Source organism: Bufo gargarizans, chromosome 3 (genome assembly GCF_014858855.1).
Source record: "Bufo gargarizans isolate SCDJY-AF-19 chromosome 3, ASM1485885v1, whole genome shotgun sequence".
NCBI lineage: Eukaryota > Metazoa > Chordata > Amphibia > Anura > Bufonidae > Bufo > Bufo gargarizans.
Genome location: NC_058082.1, coordinates 202,160,859 through 202,182,697, shown reverse-complemented (window position 1 = coordinate 202,182,697; position 21,839 = coordinate 202,160,859). Strand labels below are relative to the sequence as shown.

The 21,839-nt window shown below is 43.3% G+C and overlaps 1 protein-coding gene across 4 annotated transcripts in view; it reads left to right on the top strand.

Moving 5' to 3' along the window:
• Positions 1 to 21,839, top strand: part of GABRG3 (gamma-aminobutyric acid type A receptor subunit gamma3) — a 1,148,957-nt gene that overhangs the window by 115,159 nt on the left and 1,011,959 nt on the right. For all 4 annotated transcript variants that reach the window (XM_044286710.1, XM_044286709.1, XM_044286712.1 and 1 more), the window contains exon 3: positions 21,678 to 21,745. In XM_044286710.1, coding sequence (XP_044142645.1) covers positions 21,678 to 21,745 — 68 coding nt within the window. The remainder of the gene's footprint in view (positions 1 to 21,677; positions 21,746 to 21,839) is intronic.

The window sequence follows — 21,839 nt, the reverse complement described above, 5'->3', positions numbered from 1 at the left end:
ACATATATTTCCTATTAATACATACCATAAATGGCTGTAGTACAATTTAACTTCACCACAGATTGGCAAATAAGACGTTTTTTTCCCTATCAATACACACCCAAAAAATGTGTAACTATATAACTTCACAGCAGAATGGCTAATAGGACATATGTATATTTCCTATTAAAACACCCAGTAATTAGCTGTAGTACAATATAACTTAATTGCAGAACGAAAATTAAGACAATTAGTAGAAAATTAAGACAATTAGGAAATATTTTTTTCCCTATTAATACACCCCCCCCCCAAAAAAAATGTATACCAAAGCAAATTCACCTCATAACGGCTTATAGGACGTACGTATATTTACTATTAATACACCCCGCAAATGGCTGTAGTACAATGTAACTTCACCGCAGAACGGCAATAAAGACGTATTTTTTTTTCCTATTAATACATAGCCCAAAAAATGTATATCAATGTAAATTCACCACAGAACAGAAAATAAGACGTACGTATATTTTCTATTAATACACCCCATAAATGGCTGTATTACAGAGCACCTGCACCCCAATAAAAAAAGCAAGGTTTGCTGGAAGTACTGAGCTATCATATAGTGCAAATCTAAAAGCAGCAATATAACAGCAATTTAGATCCCCAGTTAGCGCAGCAAGGTGTATTTGAATCGCTCCTATTACCCAGGCTGTATACTCCCCTATTGGACCCTGTTCTCCTTTTATAGTGTGCATAATGCCTCCCTATTCTTTCCCTACACTATCAATAATCTTTCCCTGAACTTCTAAATCGTTTTTTCAGCACAATAAAGTCTTTCCTAGCGCTGTCCTTAGCACCTGTCACATCTCTCTGCACAGTACACTGGAAAATGGCTGAATTCAAGATGGCTGAGGCTATTTATAGGGCTGTGACATCACAGGGCTGGCTGGCTGCTGATTGGCTGCATGCATGGCATTGTGGGTGATCCCTCATTCCCAGAATTCTTTGCTCCATGTCTTAACATGTGCAGTAGCCATTTTAGGAAAAAATGCAATTCGTTACCACAAAGCATGAGGAAATTCGACTTTGTTGAAAATAAAAAATTTCCTGACACTTGGATCAAATTCCACTTCGTCAACTTTGACTCGCTCATCTCTAATTATAGGTGTAATTTATCGCTGTCTACATCATTGTGCAGTGCACCAAGATTCATAGATAATCCCTTCAGTTAAACAATAAAAAAGCATACAGCACCCTTCAGTAAAGCCTCAAATCCATGCACGCCCCTGCAGGAGCTGGCTCCTTAGTGGAACAAAATAAAGAAATGGCAGCAGTACCAATAAAGTATTGTATAAAGAAATGTTCTTTTAAGGCATGCTGTGGCAGTCCAAACACATGCTTTTTAATCCCTTCTGTTAGCTTTAGATTTACTGTGCATCGGTATTATTATTGTCTTAACCGTACAGTGCCGCAAAATTCAAGTAGTGGCCCCATGACAGAGTGGGAGGGTGGCAGCAGTGGCAGTACCAGTGACAGTAGTGGCCCCATGACAGAGTGGGGGGGGGGGGGGCAACAGGAGTGGCAGTAAGCATTTGTTTACATCACTGTTTATTGTTCTGTTCTTTTGAGCCATGAGAAGAACAGAAAAAAAACAGAACAAAACAAAGCCTCTATTTTGAGCATCCATAAAACCTCTTTTAGACTGTCAGTTTTTGATCTGTAATTGCAAGGCAAAACCAGGAGTGGGTGCAAAACAAGATAACATGTAATAGAAATGTTTGCATGTCTTCTGTGTTTTGGATCACTCCTGTTTTTGGCTAACAAATGCTGACCAAAAACTAACTGTGTGAAAGAGGCCTTACAGATTTTGTTTTTCCTGTTCTTCTGAACGGAAAAATGAATGGTGATGACAACACGGACAATAATGGCCCCATAAAATAGTGGGCAGTGAGCAGTAACAGGGACAATAGTGAACCTAAAAAAGAGCGGGGATGGGGTCCAACAGCAGTGGCAGTAACAGAGACAATAGTGGCTGCATGACAGAGTGGGGATCGGGGGGCAGCAGCAGTGACATACAGCACAAGATGGTGGTAGAGCTTAGTAGTAGCAGAACTCAAAAACAGCAGTGTGATGGCAAGACCCAATGTCATGAACATCCTTTGAAAAAAATAACATGTACATATCGTAATCTAAGAAGCTCCATTGCAGGAATGACAGTAGAGACAGCAGGCAGATGGTAGCATCAGAATGGTGGCAGCAGCTAGTGGTGAACAAATCGAAGTCCAAATTGACTTTGATCCAAACTTCAGGGAAAATTAAATTCTCTGTGAAGCCGAATTACCTCACGCTTTGTTGTAATGAATCAATTTTCCCTGAAATGGTGGTAAAAAAATAATAATACATACCTCATACATTCTTAAGATGCATGGAGCGATACAATAGACCTCCCTTTAACACTGAGAAACCTTAATTCTATATATAAACAGCACAATGGAATTCAATGGGAGAACCCGAGCATTAAACCAGGCACCTCCTGCTCTGAAGAGGGGAGGGTGTCTGGTTCATACGAAAAGTTCCTAAATTGATGGAAAAACAACTGAAATGGTTAGGGAAACGCATGGGGTGGCTGTCTGGATGCATCTTGGACTCCCAGGTCGCTGTTAGGAACGATGTTGTCTGAGTAGTATGCCACTTTTACAGACTGACAATAATACACACAAAACCGAAGATAATATCGATTTTAGATGGAGGAAAAATTGCTAGGAAACATTCTTTCCTATATATTTACTTGTATATAAAGTGCAAGTGCTGCAAAAAATTACAAGGAAGAGACACTCCGATACAACCTGTATATCACATAAAGGAGGGCCTCATTCACATTGTGGTACAACTGTTGTAGGTAATAGGACTCCTACACTCATAAAGCCTATGCACTAAGTGAAAGGGCTGCCAAAAATTACAAGGAACCGGCGCTCAAATACTCCCTTTATTACACATAAAGGGGGGCATCATACACCCTTGAAAAATTATGATTGATGCGCTGGGACACAGAAGTGGATGTGGTCGCTGATGGTGCTTGCAAAGTTCCAGGTGCAGGGCGGGAGGCATCCGGGCCTGCACCTTTGACAGGAGATTGGCCAGCACGTAACACAGGGGAAGAGGAGGCAGTGGTGAGACCCGCAGACACAGACTGTGGACCCAGGAGTTCGACTCACTCATTACGGTGCTTGGATGCCATGTGGCGGATCATGCTGGTGGTGGTGAGGTTGCTAGTGTTCACACCCTGGCTCTTTTTGGTACGGCACAGGTTGCACACTACTATTCTTTTGTCGTCCGCACGTACCTAAAAAATGCACCATACTGCGGAACACCTGCCCCTTGGCAAGGGATATTTCCGCAAGGGGGTGCTCCATTGAACAATCGCGGGCCTGTTTTGTGTGGCCCATCTTTTCATTTTTGCCACCCCACTGCCTCTTCCAGCCTGTTGCGATGCAGCAGATCCCTCCCCCTCTGCACTGCTGTCCTCGCTCGGCTTTCATGCTTCCCAGGTTGGGTCAGTGACTTCATCGTCCACCTCCTCTTCCACTTCCTCACTGTGCTCATCTTCCTGACTTGTTGACCTAACCACTACCTCAGTGATTGACAACTGTGTCTGATCCTTTTCATCAACCTCTTGAGACAGTAATTGCCATTGACTTATTGGTGACATTAAACAGTAGTTGCTGTTCCCCACCGTCATCTTCTTGTGACTGGGGTTGCTCAAGAGTTTGGGAATCAGGGCTCAAGATCTGTCCCTCTTCAAGCGTGCTTGGCGAGAGGGCCAAATCAAGGAATGGAGCTGAAAATAGCTCCTCGGAATATCCTAGTGTGGGATCACTTATTTGGCCAGTCTCTCCATGGTGGGTGGAAGGAGGATCAGGGTGAGGATTGTGTTGAGCAGACTCTTGGCTACCAAGACTGGACTTGGTGGAAGACAGGGTGGTGCTTAAGCGACTGGAAGCATTATCTTCTGCAATCCAACCGACCACCTGGTCGCACTGGTCTGACTTCAAGAGTGGTGTCCTGCGCTTCCCTGTAAACTGGGACATGAAGCTCGGTATTGTGGATGATTGTTTTTCTTGTGCTCTGGCAGAAGGCACAGTTTTAATGCATCCGTTTTTGAGGGACCGCATGTTCCCTATGTGGAAGGTTAAACCTCTTCAATCTTGAGGCGTCCAAAATTTCTGACACAGACAAGTAAATCAGGTTCCCACTATAAGCACTGAGGCACAAGCGCAGCTTGATATATAGACACATAGTATCGCTCCACGGCTCTACTTTATCCACGTCTCTTCACCACCACTAAAACAAGGATTACTCAAATAGTGAAGCACTACTAACAGGTGATTATCTAAAAAATATTTATTATATTCACAAACATTAGATAAAACAAAGCAGTCAAGGCTGTATTTTTCAAATCTGCCTGACCCGGGTTTCGCTCCACGCTTTGTCAGGGGCGTCGCCATAATCTTCCTTCCACATGTTACATACCCCCCTCCCCCATAAACAAATCATAAAATTAAATACCATAAAATTCATAAAACATTTATAACCAGGTTAAGACTTTTATAAGACTTTTTCTTTTAGCTTCTACAGTATAATCGCATCCTCGCTATAGTTTTCTCTTCATTAAATTTCATGTTCATTCATTCATGAGGACCACTCTTAATCACTCACTTACTATCCCCATTCATGACAACAGAGTCTAAACACTTCCCTAGTACACACTTTACTGTTATGATTGGTCTAAATCGTCATGCCTTCTTTCAAAAACACACCTCCCTCACTTCATTGGCTAACGGTGATCGATCTTTTTCTTTTTTCGAAATCAGTTACTTTATTCCACCAAACATGATTTTAAATCCAATTCGACATTAAGTCCCTGTGGCTGGATAGTATCCAGCTCATAGATCCAGCTAACCTCCCGCCGGTCTACCTTTTTAATTGCATCTCCTCCCCACTAGTCATTTTTAACCACTTCTAATCCAGTGAATAAAAGTCCTTTAGGTTTTTTTGGGTGGACTTTTTTAAAATGCATGGATACCCCATGGGTCTCCAGTCCCTTTTTAATATTATTGATGTGTTCCTGTATCCAAATTTTTTATTTTCTCATTATGCAACCCACGTACTGGAGACCGCAAGGGCACTCCAGCATGTATACAACCGCTATACTGTCACACGTAATATGCCCTTTGAATTTAATATCTTTATTTCTTTTAGTCTAATGGATCACTGTGGTTTTCATTTTTTCTTTTCATTGTTTCTATTCTTACACGGGAGACAAAAACTGCACCATTAAATGCTATTGTTTTCTTTTCTTCTTTCTTCTTTATTTTTAATCACACTGTGAACCAGTCAATTTTTTTTTATTTAGTACCTTTTTAAAAATAAAATCGGTATGACTGTGAATTTCTGCACTATGATCGGATTATTCTTGAGTACACTCCAATTTTTTCTAATGGCGTTTTTGATGAGGCCTGCTTGGACTGTATATTTGGTGAGAGGCAAATCTAAAATCTTTCTTATTCTTCTTTCTTTCCTGTACTTTATTCATTAACCCTTTCTTATCCCCGTTTTTCTGAATCTCACGGCTACATTTCTCTTTATTATATCCCTTTTCCAGGAAGCGATACTGGATCAGTGAGCTTTGTTTTTGGAAGGTCGCAGCATCGGTACAATTTCTGTGAATTCTCCCAATCTGTCCCTTTTATTTAGCCATGGGCCATAGTGACAACTGGTCAGTTCAATATAACCATTCACATCCGTTTAAAAAAAAAAGGTCTTTGTTTTAAGCTGCCCATCTTCTATAAAGATCGTAAGATCGAGAAAATTCACCTCTTGTCACTGATGCTGCTTGTGAAGTTGATATTCCAATCATTAACATTTAACTGTGCAATTAATTCTTCTAAACCTCTTTTTTTCTCCTTCCCAAATAAGGAAACAATAATCTATAAATCTTCGCCATATGTTAAGTTGGCCAAACTCAGTCTTTTTCTTTGGAAGGGGGGTTATTCTCTCTGATTCCCATGTTGGCGAAACTTGGGGCAAATTTCGCCCCCATCGCAGTCCCGAATTTCTGGAGGTAGTAGTTCTCCTTGAACCAGAAATAATTGTGTGTTAGACAGAAATCTACACATTCCACAATAAAATCTCCTTGTTCTTTTGTCATTTCTGGATCTGCTGTTAATACTTCCTGAATAGCTCTAATACCCAAGTCTTTTGGTATAATAGTTTACAGTGACGTAACATCTACTGTACCAAGCCACATATTTTCTCCACAAGTGTCTATATTTTTTGTCAGGTTCAATACACATCCAGTATCCTTTAAATATGATGGGGCCTTTACAACATACTTCTGCAGGAAATGATCTATATACTAATCGACTTGTCAAGGACAGTTAACTGACACAACCACATATCAGCTTTTGAAAAAAGACCCCACGATGGATTTTAAAAAAGAACTTAATTCCTTGTTACAAAAAGGATTTGATGAAGGGATCTTAAATAAAAAAAGAACTTGATTATCTGATAAAATTTCCTGTGATCCCTGTAATTTATCAACTCCCCAGGATCCACAAAAATACAACCAATCCTCTGTGGAGACCCATTGTGTCCGGGATTAACTCCTTGATGAGTCGATTAACAGAATATATAGATCATTTCCTGCAGAAGTATGTTGTAAAGGCCCCGTCATATTTAAAGGATATGGGATGTGTATTGAACCTGACAAAAAATATAGACACTTGTGGAGAAAATATGTGGCTTGGATAATGCAAAAAATCCGCAGAACTCGCTAGTGTGGAAAATCAGGTGGTGATTTATTCACAAATCAGCATGGTAAAAGCGATGTTTCGACCTTCATCGGTCTTTCTCAAATGCTTGAGAAAGACCGATGAAGGTAAAAACGTTGCTTTTACTATGCTGATTTGTGAATAAATCACCATCTGATTTTCCACACTGGCAAGTGCTGCGGATTTTTTTCATTTTCCTAGACATTGGGACCATTAGCCAGGATCCCCATCTGCGTGCACCACCACCTTTAAAGGTACCTTTAATGTTTTTTTCCCCATTATGGGATCAGTAGAGATGTCCTGAACTATTCGCCGGCGAACATAGCTTGTATGCGTTCTCCGCGGCGGGCAAACATATGCGATGTTCGGTCCGCCTCTTATACACCATCATTGAGCAAACTTTGACCCTGTACCTCACAGTCAGCAGACACATTCCAGCCAATTAGCATACCCTCCCTCCCAGACCCTCCCACCTCCTATCAAAAGGCAAGGACAGCATCCATCTTAGATTCATTCTGAAGCTGCAGTGTCATAAAGTTGACCAAGTTGTAATCGCAATGCGATTAATACAGGTTATATTAATCGCATTGCAAATTCAACTTAGAGCTGGGTTCCTGCAGTGGCGTTGCTATGGCTGGTGTCACCCGGTGCGGTAGAAAATGGTGTCACCCCTGCCCCTTCCGCCCTCCCGAAGCCATAATAAAGAGATAAAGAGAAAACAAAAAAAGAAGTCACTAGGTCAGCTCCAATCAGATATCTGCATAGACCCAGAGTCTTGATCTATGTGCCCATAATTACACAAACTATAAAATTATCATGCTATTTAACTTGCATGAGATGGGAAATACTGTAAGAAAAAACAAAACAAAAAAAAACATAATGCCGTATCCCTCCATTTCGGGACTGCTGATCCTTACCTTTTCACCGCTGAAGCCATGACATCTTTTGGCTGCAGCAACAATGTGCATATATACTGCATCCATTCACTGTCTTCAGTGATCTGGAGTATTGCACAAGACCACTGGTGCCAGTGATTGGCTGAGGCAGTTACCTGCTATATACTGGCATATCACTGCTGTAATCAGAACAACAAAGCACTGCCGGGAGACTAGAATGCAGTGCTGAAACAGAAGGGGTTCTGGGCTGTAAATACAATGCATTAGTATTATTATTAATGATAACAAACTGTCTTTACTGTTAGTAGATACACTATTGTTCTTTGTCTTCTTATCATTAAATGGGTTATCTAGCTTTCTTTTTTTTTGCACCTTTAAATTCAAACCATATTTGCCTGCTCCCTGCCGCTCCATTCCAACTCCCTTCCCTGGTATTGCTGTCTTTGTCTGTAAACATCCAGATGGAAGGGATCAAATGCACCCCTGTAGCCAATGACTGACCTCAATGGTGATCAAAGGATTTCAAACAGAGGACACAACACTGCTGAGGTCAGTCACTAGATGCAGCATCGCATGTGACCCAGGAAGCCAGAATGGAGTGACAGACAGTATGGTTTTTTTTTTTTTCTCAGAAATTAAAAACTAGAGAACCCCTTTAAGTATGGTAGTCCATGGAAATAGTCTGAGATAAGAGTAAATATAATTAATACCAAATATGCTATGCAGTGTTAAATTTGTGATGTTAAATAAACCTGAATTTCCATTTACCTAATTTTGTATGATTGGTATTTTATAAAAAAAATAATGTGAACAATTTAGAAGTGAAATTTTCTTCATGCTTTTGTTTAAATTTATTAACCACGTACGTCATCCTCATGGCAATTATAAAGATAAATGTTCAGGAGGTAGTACATTAATTCACTTGCATCAAAAACAATTGTCAGCCTGATGTGAATACTGATTGGCCAGATTTTATTTATTTTTCTTCAATGTAATGAAAAAATCGTGTATATTTACTATTTGTCAGGATACTTAATCATTCCCTCATTAGTAGTCTGTTCATTTTGGCAATTTATGACGTTTACATAACTTTCAGCTCTTATTATTCAGCCATGAATCAGATTTAAGAATTGCTTGAAACACACAATTTTATGTGTTATGGCCAAGTTTTATATGACTGGTCAGAAAATAATCTATATATATTTTTTTCCCACTAAATCAAAAAGCGAGTTTTTGCATGAAGTGGTGTTATCTTTATATGCAAGACAGAGTACAAATCCTCTCTTCTGTTATCTTTACCCACAAGACAGGTTGAATCTTTACCCATTTACAAATCAACTACTGTTAGTAATTTAGTTGTTTGAATTTTAATAAAAAGTAATAAATAAATGTCATGCTGCTCAAACTCTACTTGCTGAAATTGCAGGTTGCAGAGCAGTTTCGCATTCATTTTCAGATGTCTATATTAAAATTTTGATTTACTTTGTTTAAAATTGTTTTCCCCCCAAAAATTACACAAAGAGGCAGTTATCAAAAATAAAATAGCTTTGTTGGTTTAGACTGCTCTTAGTCCTTTCATATTAAAACTAATTCATTTTTTATTTGCCCCCTTTTCTATTCATAAGGGCAGACAATTCCCTAGTGTTTACCGAGGAAACAAGGAAGATTTTAACCTGAATTATTTTATTGTTTGTCACAATTAGGGATGAGCGAACTCGAACTGTATAGTTCGGGTTCGTACCGAATTTTGGGGTGTCCGTGACACGGACCCGAACCCGGACATTTTCGTAAAAGTCCGGGTTCGGGTTCGGTGTTCGTCGCTTTCTTCGCGCTTTTGTGACGCTTTCTTGGCGCTTTTTGAAAGGCTGCAAAGCAGCCAATCAACAAGCGTCATACTACTTGCCCCAAGAGGCCATCACAGCCATGCCTACTATTGGCATGGCTGTGATTGGCCAGAGCACCATGTGACCCAGCCTCTATTTAAGCTGGAGTCACATAGCGCCGCCCGTCACTCTGCTCTGATTAGCGTAGGGAGAGGTTGCGGCTGCGACAGTAGGGCGAGATTAGGCAGATTAACTCCTCCAAAGGACTTGATTAACTGATCGATCTGCAGCTGTGGATCATTGAGCTGCTGATCCTCAATTGCTCACTGTTTTTAGGCTGCACAGACCGTTTGTCAGTCTCATTTTTCTGGGGTGATCGGCGGCCATTTTGTGTCTTGTGGTGCGCCAGCACAAGCTGCGACCAAGTGCATTTAACCCTCAATGGTGTGGTTGTTTTTTGGCTAAAGCCTACATCAGGGTGAAGCTGTCACACCAAGTGCATTTATCCAGCAATAGTCTGTTCATTTTTTGGCCATATACAAAATCAGGGGCAAGCTGCGCCTGTCACCAAGTGCATTTAACCCTCAATGGTGTGGTTGTTTTTTGGCTAAAGCCTACATCAGGGTGAAGCTGTGACACCAAGTGCATTTAACCAGCAATAGTCTGTTCATTTTTTGGCCATATACAAAATCAGGGGCAAGCTGCGCCTGTCACCAAGTGCATTTAACCCTCAATGGTGTGGTTGTTTTTTGGCTAAAGCCTACATCAGGGTGAAGCTGTCACACCAAGTGCATTTAACCAGCAATAGTCTGTTCATTTTTTGGCCATATACAAAATCAGGGGCAAGCTGCGCCTGTCACCAAGTGCATTTAACCCTCAATGGTGTGGTTGTTTTTTGGCTAAAGCCTACATCAGGGTGAAGCTGTCACACCAAGTGCATTTAACCAGCAATAGTCTGTTTATTTTTTGGCCATATCCCAGTCTAATTCTGTCACTAAATCCATACCGGTCACCCAGCGCCTAAATACTAGGCCTCAAATTTATATCCAGCTAAATCTGTCCCTAGTGCTGTAGCTGGGCGAGTTATTTAGTGTCCGTTCAAGCACATTTCTTGTTCTGGGTTGAAATACAATTCCCAATTTAGCAATTTCATAATTTAGTGGTTCCTGCTATATCAGAGCTATTTGAAATCTATCCCAAAAAGGGTATATAATATTGAAGGTGCACATTGGGTCATTCAGAATAACTTCACACACACCCGCTACTGTGTATTTCCAAGTCTAATTCTGTCACTAAACCCATACCTGTCACCCAGCGCCTAAATACTAGGCCTCAAATTTAAATCCCTCTAAATCTCTCGTTACCCACCGCTGTACTGTTGTTGCTGGGCAAGATATTTAGTGTCCGTCAAAGCACATTTTTTGTTCTGGGTTGAAGTACAATTCCCAATTTAGCAATTTCATAATTTAGTGGTTTCTGCTATATCAGAGCTATTTGAAATCTATCCCTAAAAGGGTATATAATATTGAAGGTGCACATAGGGTCATTCAGAATAACTTCACACACACACGCTTCTGTGCATTTCCAAGTCTAATTCTGTCACTAAATCCATACCGGTGACCCAGCGCCTAAATACTAGGCCTCAAATTTAAATCCCTCTAAATCTCTCGTTACCCACCGCTGTACTGTTGTTGCTGGGCAAGATATTTAGTGTCCGTCAAAGCACATTTTTTGTTCTGGGTTGAAGTACAATTCCCAATTTAGCAATTTCATAATTTAGTGGTTTCTGCTATATCAGAGCTATTTGAAATCTATCCCTAAAAGGGTATATAATATTGAAGGTGCACATAGGGTCATTCAGAATAACTTCACACACACGCTTCTGTGCATTTCCAAGTCTAATTCTGTCACTAAATCCATACCGGTGACCCAGCGCCTAAATACTAGGCCTCAAATTTAAATCCCTCTAAATCTCTCGTTACCCACCGCTGTACTGTTGTTGCTGGGCAAGATATTTAGTGTCCGTCAAAGCACATTTTTTGTTCTGGGTTGAAGTACAATTCCCAATTTAGCAATTTCATAATTTAGTGGTTTCTGCTATATCAGAGCTATTTGAAATCTATCCCTAAAAGGGTATATAATATTGAAGGTGCACATAGGGTCATTCAGAATAACTTCACACACACGCTTCTGTGCATTTCCAAGTCTAATTCTGTCACTAAATCCATACCGGTGACCCAGCGCCTAAATACTAGGCCTCAAATTTAAATCCCTCTAAATCTCTCGTTACCCACCGCTGTACTGTTGTTGCTGGGCAAGATATTTAGTGTCCGTCAAAGCACATTTTTTGTTCTGGGTTGAAGTACAATTCCCAATTTAGCAATTTCATAATTTAGTGGTTTCTGCTATATCAGAGCTATTTGAAATCTATCCCTAAAAGGGTATATAATATTGAAGGTGCACATAGGGTCATTCAGAATAACTTCACACACACGCTTCTGTGCATTTCCAAGTCTAATTCTGTCACTAAATCCATACCGGTGACCCAGCGCCTAAATACTAGGCCTCAAATTTAAATCCCTCTAAATCTCTCGTTACCCACCGCTGTACTGTTGTTGCTGGGCAAGATATTTAGTGTCCGTCAAAGCACATTTTTTGTTCTGGGTTGAAGTACAATTCCCAATTTAGCAATTTCATAATTTAGTGGTTTCTGCTATATCAGAGCTATTTGAAATCTATCCCTAAAAGGGTATATAATATTGAAGGTGCACATAGGGTCATTCAGAATAACTTCACACACACGCTTCTGTGCATTTCCAAGTCTAATTCTGTCACTAAATCCATACCGGTGACCCAGCGCCTAAATACTAGGCCTCAAATTTAAATCCCTCTAAATCTCTCGTTACCCACCGCTGTACTGTTGTTGCTGGGCAAGATATTTAGTGTCCGTCAAAGCACATTTTTTGTTCTGGGTTGAAGTACAATTCCCAATTTAGCAATTTCATAATTTAGTGGTTTCTGCTATATCAGAGCTATTTGAAATCTATCCCTAAAAGGGTATATAATATTGAAGGTGCACATTGGGTCATTCAGAATAACTTCACACACACACGCTTCTGTGCATTTCCAAGTCTAATTCTGTCACTAAACCCATACCTGTCACCCAGCGCCTAAATACTAGGCCTCAAATTTAAATCCCTCTAAATCTCTCGTTACCCACCGCTGTACTGTTGTTGCTGGGCAAGATATTTAGTGTCCGTCAAAGCACATTTTTTGTTCTGGGTTGAAGTACAATTCCCAATTTAGCAATTTCATAATTTAGTGGTTTCTGCTATATCAGAGCTATTTGAAATCTATCCCTAAAAGGGTATATAATATTGAAGGTGCACATTGGATCATTCAGAATAACTTCACACACACCCGCTACTGTGTATTTCCAAGTCTAATTCTGTCACTAAACCCATACCTGTCACCCAGCGCCTAAATACTAGGCCTCAAATTTAAATCCCTCTAAATCTCTCGTTACCCACCGCTGTACTGTTGTTGCTGGGCAAGATATTTAGTGTCCGTCAAAGCACATTTTTTGTTCTGGGTTGAAGTACAATTCCCAATTTAGCAATTTCATAATTTAGTGGTTCCTGCTATATCAGAGCTATTTGAAATCTATCCCAAAAAGGGTATATAATATTCAAGGTGCACATTGGGTCATTCAGAATAACTTCACACACACGCTTCTGTGCATTTCCAAGTCTAATTCTGTCACTAAATCCATACCGGTCACCCAGCGCCTAAATACTAGGCCTCAAATTTATATCCCGCTGAATTTGAATACAATACATTGGGCCAAATAATATATTTGTTGTTGTGGTGAACCATAACAATGAGAAAAACATCTAGTAAGGGACGCGGACGTGGACATGGTCGTGGTGGTGTTAGTGGACCCTCTGGTGCTGGGAGAGGACGTGGCCGTTCTGCCACATCCACACGTCCTAGTGTACCAACTACCTCAGGTCCCAGTAGCCGCCAGAATTTACAGCGATATATGGTGGGGCCCAATGCCGTTCTAAGGATGGTAAGGCCTGAGCAGGTACAGGCATTAGTCAATTGGGTGGCCGACAGTGGATCCAGCACGTTCACATTATCTCCCACCCAGTCTTCTGCAGAAAGCGCACAGATGGCGCCTGAAAACCAACCCCATCAGTCTGTCACATCACCCCCATGCATACCAGGGAAACTGTCTCAGCCTCAAGTTATGCAGCAGTCTCTTATGCTGTTTGAAGACTCCGCTGGCAGGGTTTCCCAAGGGCATCCACCTAGCCCTTCCCCAGCGGTGAAAGACATAGAATGCACTGACGCACAACCACTTATGTTTCCTGATGATGAGGACATGGGAATACCACCTCAGCATGTCTCTGATGATGACGAAACACAGGTGCCAACTGCTGCGTCTTTCTGCAGTGTGCAGACTGAACAGGAGGTCAGGGATCAAGACTGGGTGGAAGACGATGCAGGGGACGATGAGGTCCTAGACCCCACATGGAATGAAGGTCGTGCCACTGACTTTCACAGTTCGGAGGAAGAGGCAGTGGTGAGACCGAGCCAACAGCGTAGCAAAAGAGGGAGCAGTGGGCAAAAGCAGAACACCCGCCGCCAAGAGACTCCGCCTGCTACTGACCGCCGCCATCTGGGACCGAGCACCCCAAAGGCAGCTTCAAGGAGTTCCCTGGCATGGCACTTCTTCAAACAATGTGCTGACGACAAGACCCGAGTGGTTTGCACGCTGTGCCATCAGAGCCTGAAGCGAGGCATTAACGTTCTGAACCTGAGCACAACCTGCATGACCAGGCACCTGCATGCAAAGCATGAACTGCAGTGGAGTAAACACCTTAAAACCAAGGAAGTCACTCAGGCTCCCCCTGCTACCTCTTCTGCTGCTGCCGCCTCGGCCTATTCTGCTGCTGCCGCCTCGGCCTCTTCCTCCGCCTCTGGAGGAACGTTGGCACCTGCCGCCCAGCAAACAGGGGATGTACCACCACCACCACCACCTCCGTCACCAAGCGTCTCAACCATGTCACACGCCAGCGTTCAGCTCTCCATCTCACAAACATTTGATAGAAAGCGTAAATTCCCACCTAGCCACCCTCGATCCCTGGCCCTGAATGCCAGCATTTCTAAACTACTGGCCTATGAAATGCTGTCATTTAGGCTGGTGGACACAGACAGCTTCAAACAGCTCATGTCGCTTGCTGTCCCACAGTATGTTGTTCCCAGCCGGCACTACTTCTCCAAGAGAGCCGTGCCTTCCCTGCACAACCAAGTATCCGATAAAATCAAGTGTGCACTGCGCAACGCCATCTGTGGCAAGGTCCACCTAACCACAGATACGTGGACCAGTAAGCACGGCCAGGGACGCTATATCTCCCTAACTGCACACTGGGTAAATGTAGTGGCAGCTGGGCCCCAGGCGGAGAGCTGTTTGGCGCACGTCCTTCCGCCGCCAAGGATCGCAGGGCAACATTCTTTGCCTCCTGTTGCCACCTCCTCCTTCTCGGCTTCCTCCTCCTCTTCTTCCACCTGCTCATCCAGTCAGCCACACACCTTCACCACCAACTTCAGCACAGCCCGGGGTAAACGTCAGCAGGCCATTCTGAAACTCATATGTTTGGGGGACAGGCCCCACACCGCACAGGAGTTGTGGCGGGGTATAGAACAACAGACCGACGAGTGGTTGCTGCCGGTGAGCCTCAAGCCCGGCCTGGTGGTGTGTGATAATGGGCGAAATCTCGTTGCAGCTCTGGGACTAGCCAATTTGACGCACATCCCTTGCTTGGCGCATGTGCTGAATTTGGTGGTGCAGAAGTTCATTCACAACTACCCCGACATGTCAGAGCTGCTGCATAAAGTGCGGGCCGTCTGTTCGCGCTTCCGGCGTTCACATCCTGCCGCTGCTCGCCTGTCTGCGCTACAGCGTAACTTCGGCCTTCCCGCTCACCGCCTCATATGCGACGTGCCCACCAGGTGGAACTCCACCTTGCACATGCTGGACAGACTGTGCGAGCAGCAGCAGGCCATAGTGGAGTTTCAGCTGCAGCACGCACGGGTCAGTCGCACTACAGAACAGCACCACTTCACCACCAATGACTGGGCCTCCATGCGAGACCTGTGTGCCCTATTGCGCTGTTTCGAGTACTCCACCAACATGGCCAGTGGCGATGACACCGTTATCAGCGTTACAATACCACTTCTATGTCTCCTTGAGAAAACACTTAGGGCGATGATGGAACAGGAGGTGGCCCAGGAGGAGGAGGAGGAGGATGAGGAAGAGGGGTCATTTTTAGCACTTTCAGGCCAGTCTCTTCGAAGTGACTCAGAGGGAGGTTTTTTGCAACAGCAGAGGCCAGGTACAAATGTGGCCAGCCAGGGCCCACTACTGGAGGACGAGGAGGACGAGGATGAGGAGGAGGTGGAGGAGGATGAGGATGAAGCATGGTCACAGCGGGGTGGCACCCAACGCAGCTCGGGTCCATCACTGGTGCGTGGCTGGGGGGAAAGGCAGGACGATGACGATACGCCTCCCACAGAGGACAGCTTGTCCTTACCCCTGGGCAGCCTGGCACACATGAGCGACTACATGCTGCAGTGCCTGCGCAACGACAGCAGAGTTGCCCACATTTTAACCTGTGCGGACTACTGGGTTGCCACCCTGCTGGATCCACGCTACAAAGACAATGTGCCCACCTTACTTCCTGCACTGGAGCGTGATAGGAAGATGCGCGAGTACAAGCGCACGTTGGTAGACGCGCTACTGAGAGCATTCCCAAATGTCACAGGGGAACAAGTGGAAGCCCAAGGCCAAGGCAGAGGAGGAGCAAGAGGTCGCCAAGGCAGCTGTGTCACGGCCAGCTCCTCTGAGGGCAGGGTTAGCATGGCAGAGATGTGGAAAACTTTTGTCAACACGCCACAGCTAACTGCACCACCACCTGATACGCAACGTGTTAGCAGGAGGCAACATTTCACTAACATGGTGGAACAGTACGTGTGCACACCCCTCCACGTACTGACTGATGGTTCGGCCCCATTCAACTTCTGGGTCTCTAAATTGTCCACGTGGCCAGAGCTAGCCTTTTATGCCTTGGAGGTGCTGGCCTGCCCGGCAGCCAGCGTTTTGTCTGAACGTGTATTCAGCACGGCAGGGGGCGTCATTACAGACAAACGCAGCCGCCTGTCTACAGCCAATGTGGACAAGCTGACGTTCATAAAAATGAACCAGGCATGGATCCCACAGGACCTGTCCGTCCCTTGTCCAGATTAGACATTAACTACCTCCCCATAACCATATATTATTGGACTCCAGGGCACTTCCTCATTCAATCCTATTTTTATTTTCATTTTACCATTATATTGCGATGCTACCCAAAGTTGAATGAACCTCTCCTCTGCCTGTGTGCTAGGCCTAAATATATGCCAATGGACTGTTGCAGTGGTGGCTGACATGAAGCCTGATTCTCTGCTATGACATGCAGACTAATTCTCTGCTGACATGAAGCCAGATTGTCTGTTACGGGACCTCTCTCCTCTGCCTGGGTGCTGGGCCTAAATTTATGACAATGGACTGTTGCAGTGGTGGCTGACGTGAAGCCTGATTCTCTGCTATGACATGCAGACTGATTCTCTGCTGACATGAAGCCAGATCCTCTGTTACGGGACCTCTCTCCTCTGCCTGGGTGCTGGGCCTAAATTTATGACAATGGACTGTTGCAGTGGTGGCTGACGTGAAGCCTGATTCTCTGCTATGACATGCAGACTGATTCTCTGCTGACATGAAGCCAGATCCTCTGTTACGGGACCTCTCTCCTCTGCCTGGGTACTGGGCCTGAATATATGCCAATGGACTGTTGCAGTGGTGGGTGACGTGAAGCCTCATTCTCTGCTATGACATGCAGACTAATTCTCTGCTGACATGAAGCCAGATTGTCTGTTACGGGACCTTTCTCCTCTGCCTGGGTTCTGGGCCTAAATTTATGAAAATTGACTCTTACAGTGGTGGGTGACGTGAAGCCTGATTCTCTGCTATGATATGAAGACTGATTCTCTGCTGACATGAAGCCAGATTGTCTGTTACGGGACCTTTCTCCTCTGCTTGGGTTCTGGGCCTAAATTTATGAAAATTGACTCTTACAGTGGTGGGTGACGTGAAGCCTGATTCTCTGCTATGATATGAAGACTGATTCTCTGCTGACATGAAGCCAGATTGTCTGTTACGGGACCTTTCTCCTCTGCCTGGGTTCTGGGCCTAAATTTATGAAAATTGACTCTTACAGTGGTGGGTGACGTGAAGCCTGATTCTCTGCTATGATATGAAGACTGATTCTCTGCTGACATGAAGCCAGATTGTCTGTTACGGGACCTTTCTCCTCTGCCTGGGTTCTGGGCCTAAATTTATGAAAATTGACTCTTACAGTGGTGGGTGACGTGAAGCCTGATTCTCTGCTATGATATGAAGACTGATTCTCTGCTGACATGAAGCCAGATTGTCTGTTACGGGACCTTTCTCCTCTGCCTGGGTTCTGGGCCTAAATTTATGAAAATTGACTCTTACAGTGGTGGGTGACGTGAAGCCTGATTCTCTGCTATGATATGAAGACTGATTCTCTGCTGACATGAAGCCAGATTGTCTGTTACGGGACCTTTCTCCTCTGCCTGGGTTCTGGGCCTAAATTTATGAAAATTGACTCTTACAGTGGTGGGTGACGTGAAGCCTGATTCTCTGCTATGATATGAAGACTGATTCTCTGCTGACATGAAGACAGATTCTCTGTTACGGGACCTCTCTCCTCTGCCTGTGTGTGTGCTGGGCCTAAATATATGCCAATGGACTGTTGCAGTGGTGGCTGACGTGAAGCCTCATTCTCTGCTATGACATGCAGACTAATTCTCTGCTGACATGAAGACAGATTGTCTGTTACGGGACCTCTCTCCTCTGCCTGTGTGTGTGCTGGGCCTAAATATATGCCAATGGACTGTTGCAGTGGTGGCTGACGTGAAGCCTCATTCTCTGCTATGACATGCAGACTAATTCTCTGCTGACATGAAGACAGATTCTCTGTTACGGGACCTCCCTCCTCTGCCTGGGTGCTGGGCCTAAATATATGCCAATGGACTGTTGCAGTGGTGGCTGACGTGAAGCCTCATTCTCTGCTATGACATGCAGACTAATTCTCTGCTGACATGAAGACAGATTCTCTGTTACGGGACCTCTCTCCTCTGCCTGGGTGCCGGGGCCTAAATATCTGAGAATGGACTGTTCCAGTGGTGGGTGACGGGAAGCCAGATTCTCTGCTATGGAACCTCTCTCCAATTGATTTTGGTTAATTTTTATTTATTTAATTTTTATTTTAATTCATTTCCCTATCCACATTTGTTTGCAGGGGATTTACCTACATGTTGCTGCCTTTTGCAGCCCTCTAGCTCTTTCCTGGGCTGTTTTACAGCCTTTTTAGTGCCGAAAAGTTCGGGTCCCCATTGACTTCAATGGGGTTCGGGTTCGGGACGAAGTTCGGATCGGGTTCGGATCCCGAACCCGAACATTTCCGGGATGTTCGGCCGAACTTCTCGAACCCGAACATCCAGGTGTTCGCTCAACTCTAGTCACAATCTAATCAGCACAAATGGAGTGTGGTTATGTGATTCCTTCAATTGACGTAAAGTAAAATGTATGTTTGTAAATCATTCTGCTAACAACCATACCTGTGATCAGTGTTAGTCTTTGTGTTAAGGGGCATTTACACAGGCCAATGATCAGAGCAATTATGGAGAAGTTTTCTTCCTGATAATTGTTTTGTCTAAAGGTGTCGGTGATCACCTGATGAATGAGCAAGTGCTCATTCATCAGGTGAAGGCATCACCATCATTTCTGGGCAGCAGATTGTGCTGTCTAAACAACGATTCACTGCCTAGAAATATTGAAAGTGAATGGGGATGAGCAATTATTTTCGCTAGAGTAAATGCAGCGTTCACCTCTTGTAACAAGCAGGTAATTCCCGCTGTGTTGGTCTGTGTAAAGGGGCTTTTATAAGTAAGAACTGTGATTGCATATATCATACCAACACATTCTTAGGGTGGCCATACACATACAGTAGCTATCTCTCATGACTCCCTTACCAGTCTCTCATACACATTCACAAAAGTGAGTAAACCCCTCGCATTTTTGTAAATATTTTATTATATATTTTCATGAGACAACACCAAAGAAATGACATTTTCATACAATGTAAAGTAGTCGGTGTACCTCTTGTATAACAGTGTAAATTTGCTGACCCCTGAAAATAACTCAACAGACAGCTATTAATGTCTAAACCACTGGTGACAAAAGTGAGTACACTCCTAAATGAAAATGGCCAAACTGTGCCCAAAGTGTCAATATTTTGTGTGGCCACCATTATTTTTCAGCACTGCCTTAATTTTCTTGGGCATGGAGCTTACTAGAGCTTTACAGGGATTGCCACTGGAATCCACCACTCCTCCATGAAGATATCACAGAGTTGGTGGATGTTAGAGACCTTGCACTCCACCACCTTACATTTGAGGATGCCCCACAGATGCTCAATAAGGTTTAGGTCTGGAGACCTGCTTGGCCAGTCTAGCACCTTTACCACCAGTTTCTTTATCAAGGCAGTGGTAGTTTTGGAGGTGTGTTTGGTGTGGTTATGTTGGACTACTGTCTTGTGGACCAGTTTCCAAAGGGAGGGGATCATACTCTGCTTCAATATGTCACAGTACATGTTGGCATTCATGGTTCCCTCAATGAACTGTAACTCCCCACAGCTGGCAGCACTCATGCTGCCCCAAACAATGACAATCTCACCACCATGCTTGACTGTAGGCAAGACACACTTGTCTTTGTACTCCTCACCTGGTTGCCGCCACACACACTTGACAAAAACTGCATGGTATATTAACATAATAAAATATGTTGAATGAAACTGCTACATTAATTGCGTTATTTCAATACAATGCTTTAACTAAAATTGTGCGGTATATTGGTGCAATGTGTCTGTCAGCCTCTGATCCAATCAGAGCTGCCCCCTCCCTCCCAGGGTCATATAATCTACCATTTCCAGCCTCCCACAGTTTTCCCAGCCAGTTCTTACAGTAAAATTGCACTTGCACCATTTTGAGTGATTCATCCAAGGCTGAATTAGATTTATTTGGGGAACTTGTGAACCTCATCAATTATTACAGAATCTATTTGCTCATCTCTATTTCTAATCTTTCAGAACATGCACATTTGTCCTATGCCTGTTCAGAATTGCTTATGTGAATGACCACCAAATGTTTACCAAGTCTTATAACTTTGTAATTTAGAGAACCTTTTAATTCAATTCACAAGCTACAAGAATAGATAACTTACAGGTACAGGATGTTGTCTACTCAAATGAAGAAAACTAGACTACAGGTTAAATAAATGTACATGGTAGGTGTTGCTGCATCTCATCCTACACACTATCTTTTCCAGAGGTCCTTGCATAGAATACTGTTTTGTAATAAAACAGACCTGCACTACAAAAAAAGTCTAGCTGTTCCCTACACTTGTATGTTACAAATAATACATAGCAGAGCAATGAAAGAATACATGATCCAATAGTTTATAATGGAAAGACTCATTGTAAAAAAATGAAATGGCAAGTGGAGTCATACTTTTCCATAAAAACCTCAACCCAACAAATAATGGGGGGCATTTATGAAGAATGGTGATTTAGATGGCGGTTTTTTTCCCTCCTGCAATGGCGGCCTCTACATAACCTAGGCGGACTTTACACTTGTATAAATCTATGCCAGCTTCCTTGCTGATGTGGATTTAGACCATTTAAAAAAGTTGTAAAAAAATGATAAATGAGATGGGCCTGCCAGCCCACCATTGTCCCCACCCACACCACGTCCCCTTAGTGCTGCAATCTGTGACCGATATACACCAAAAAGTGGCGTATATCTGTTCATAAATGACTCCCAATGTTTTTATTAAGCAGCAGTACTAGTGCTAGTAGTATGAGTTGCAGACATAGAACATTTTTATAGACTATTACAATATGCACTGTATATTTAGAACATATGTATATGTATTTCTCATTTTTTTTTCTTCTCATTTTCCATAGTTAAACCTACAGTTATTGATGTGGACATATATGTCAACAGCATCGGACCAGTGTCTTCAATAAACATGGTAAGAAATTATTTACATATTACATAAGCGGGTTGTATTGCTTGCCCAAGTCATGACGGCTTAAATATGAACAAAGGTAATGGAGCTATGTGGT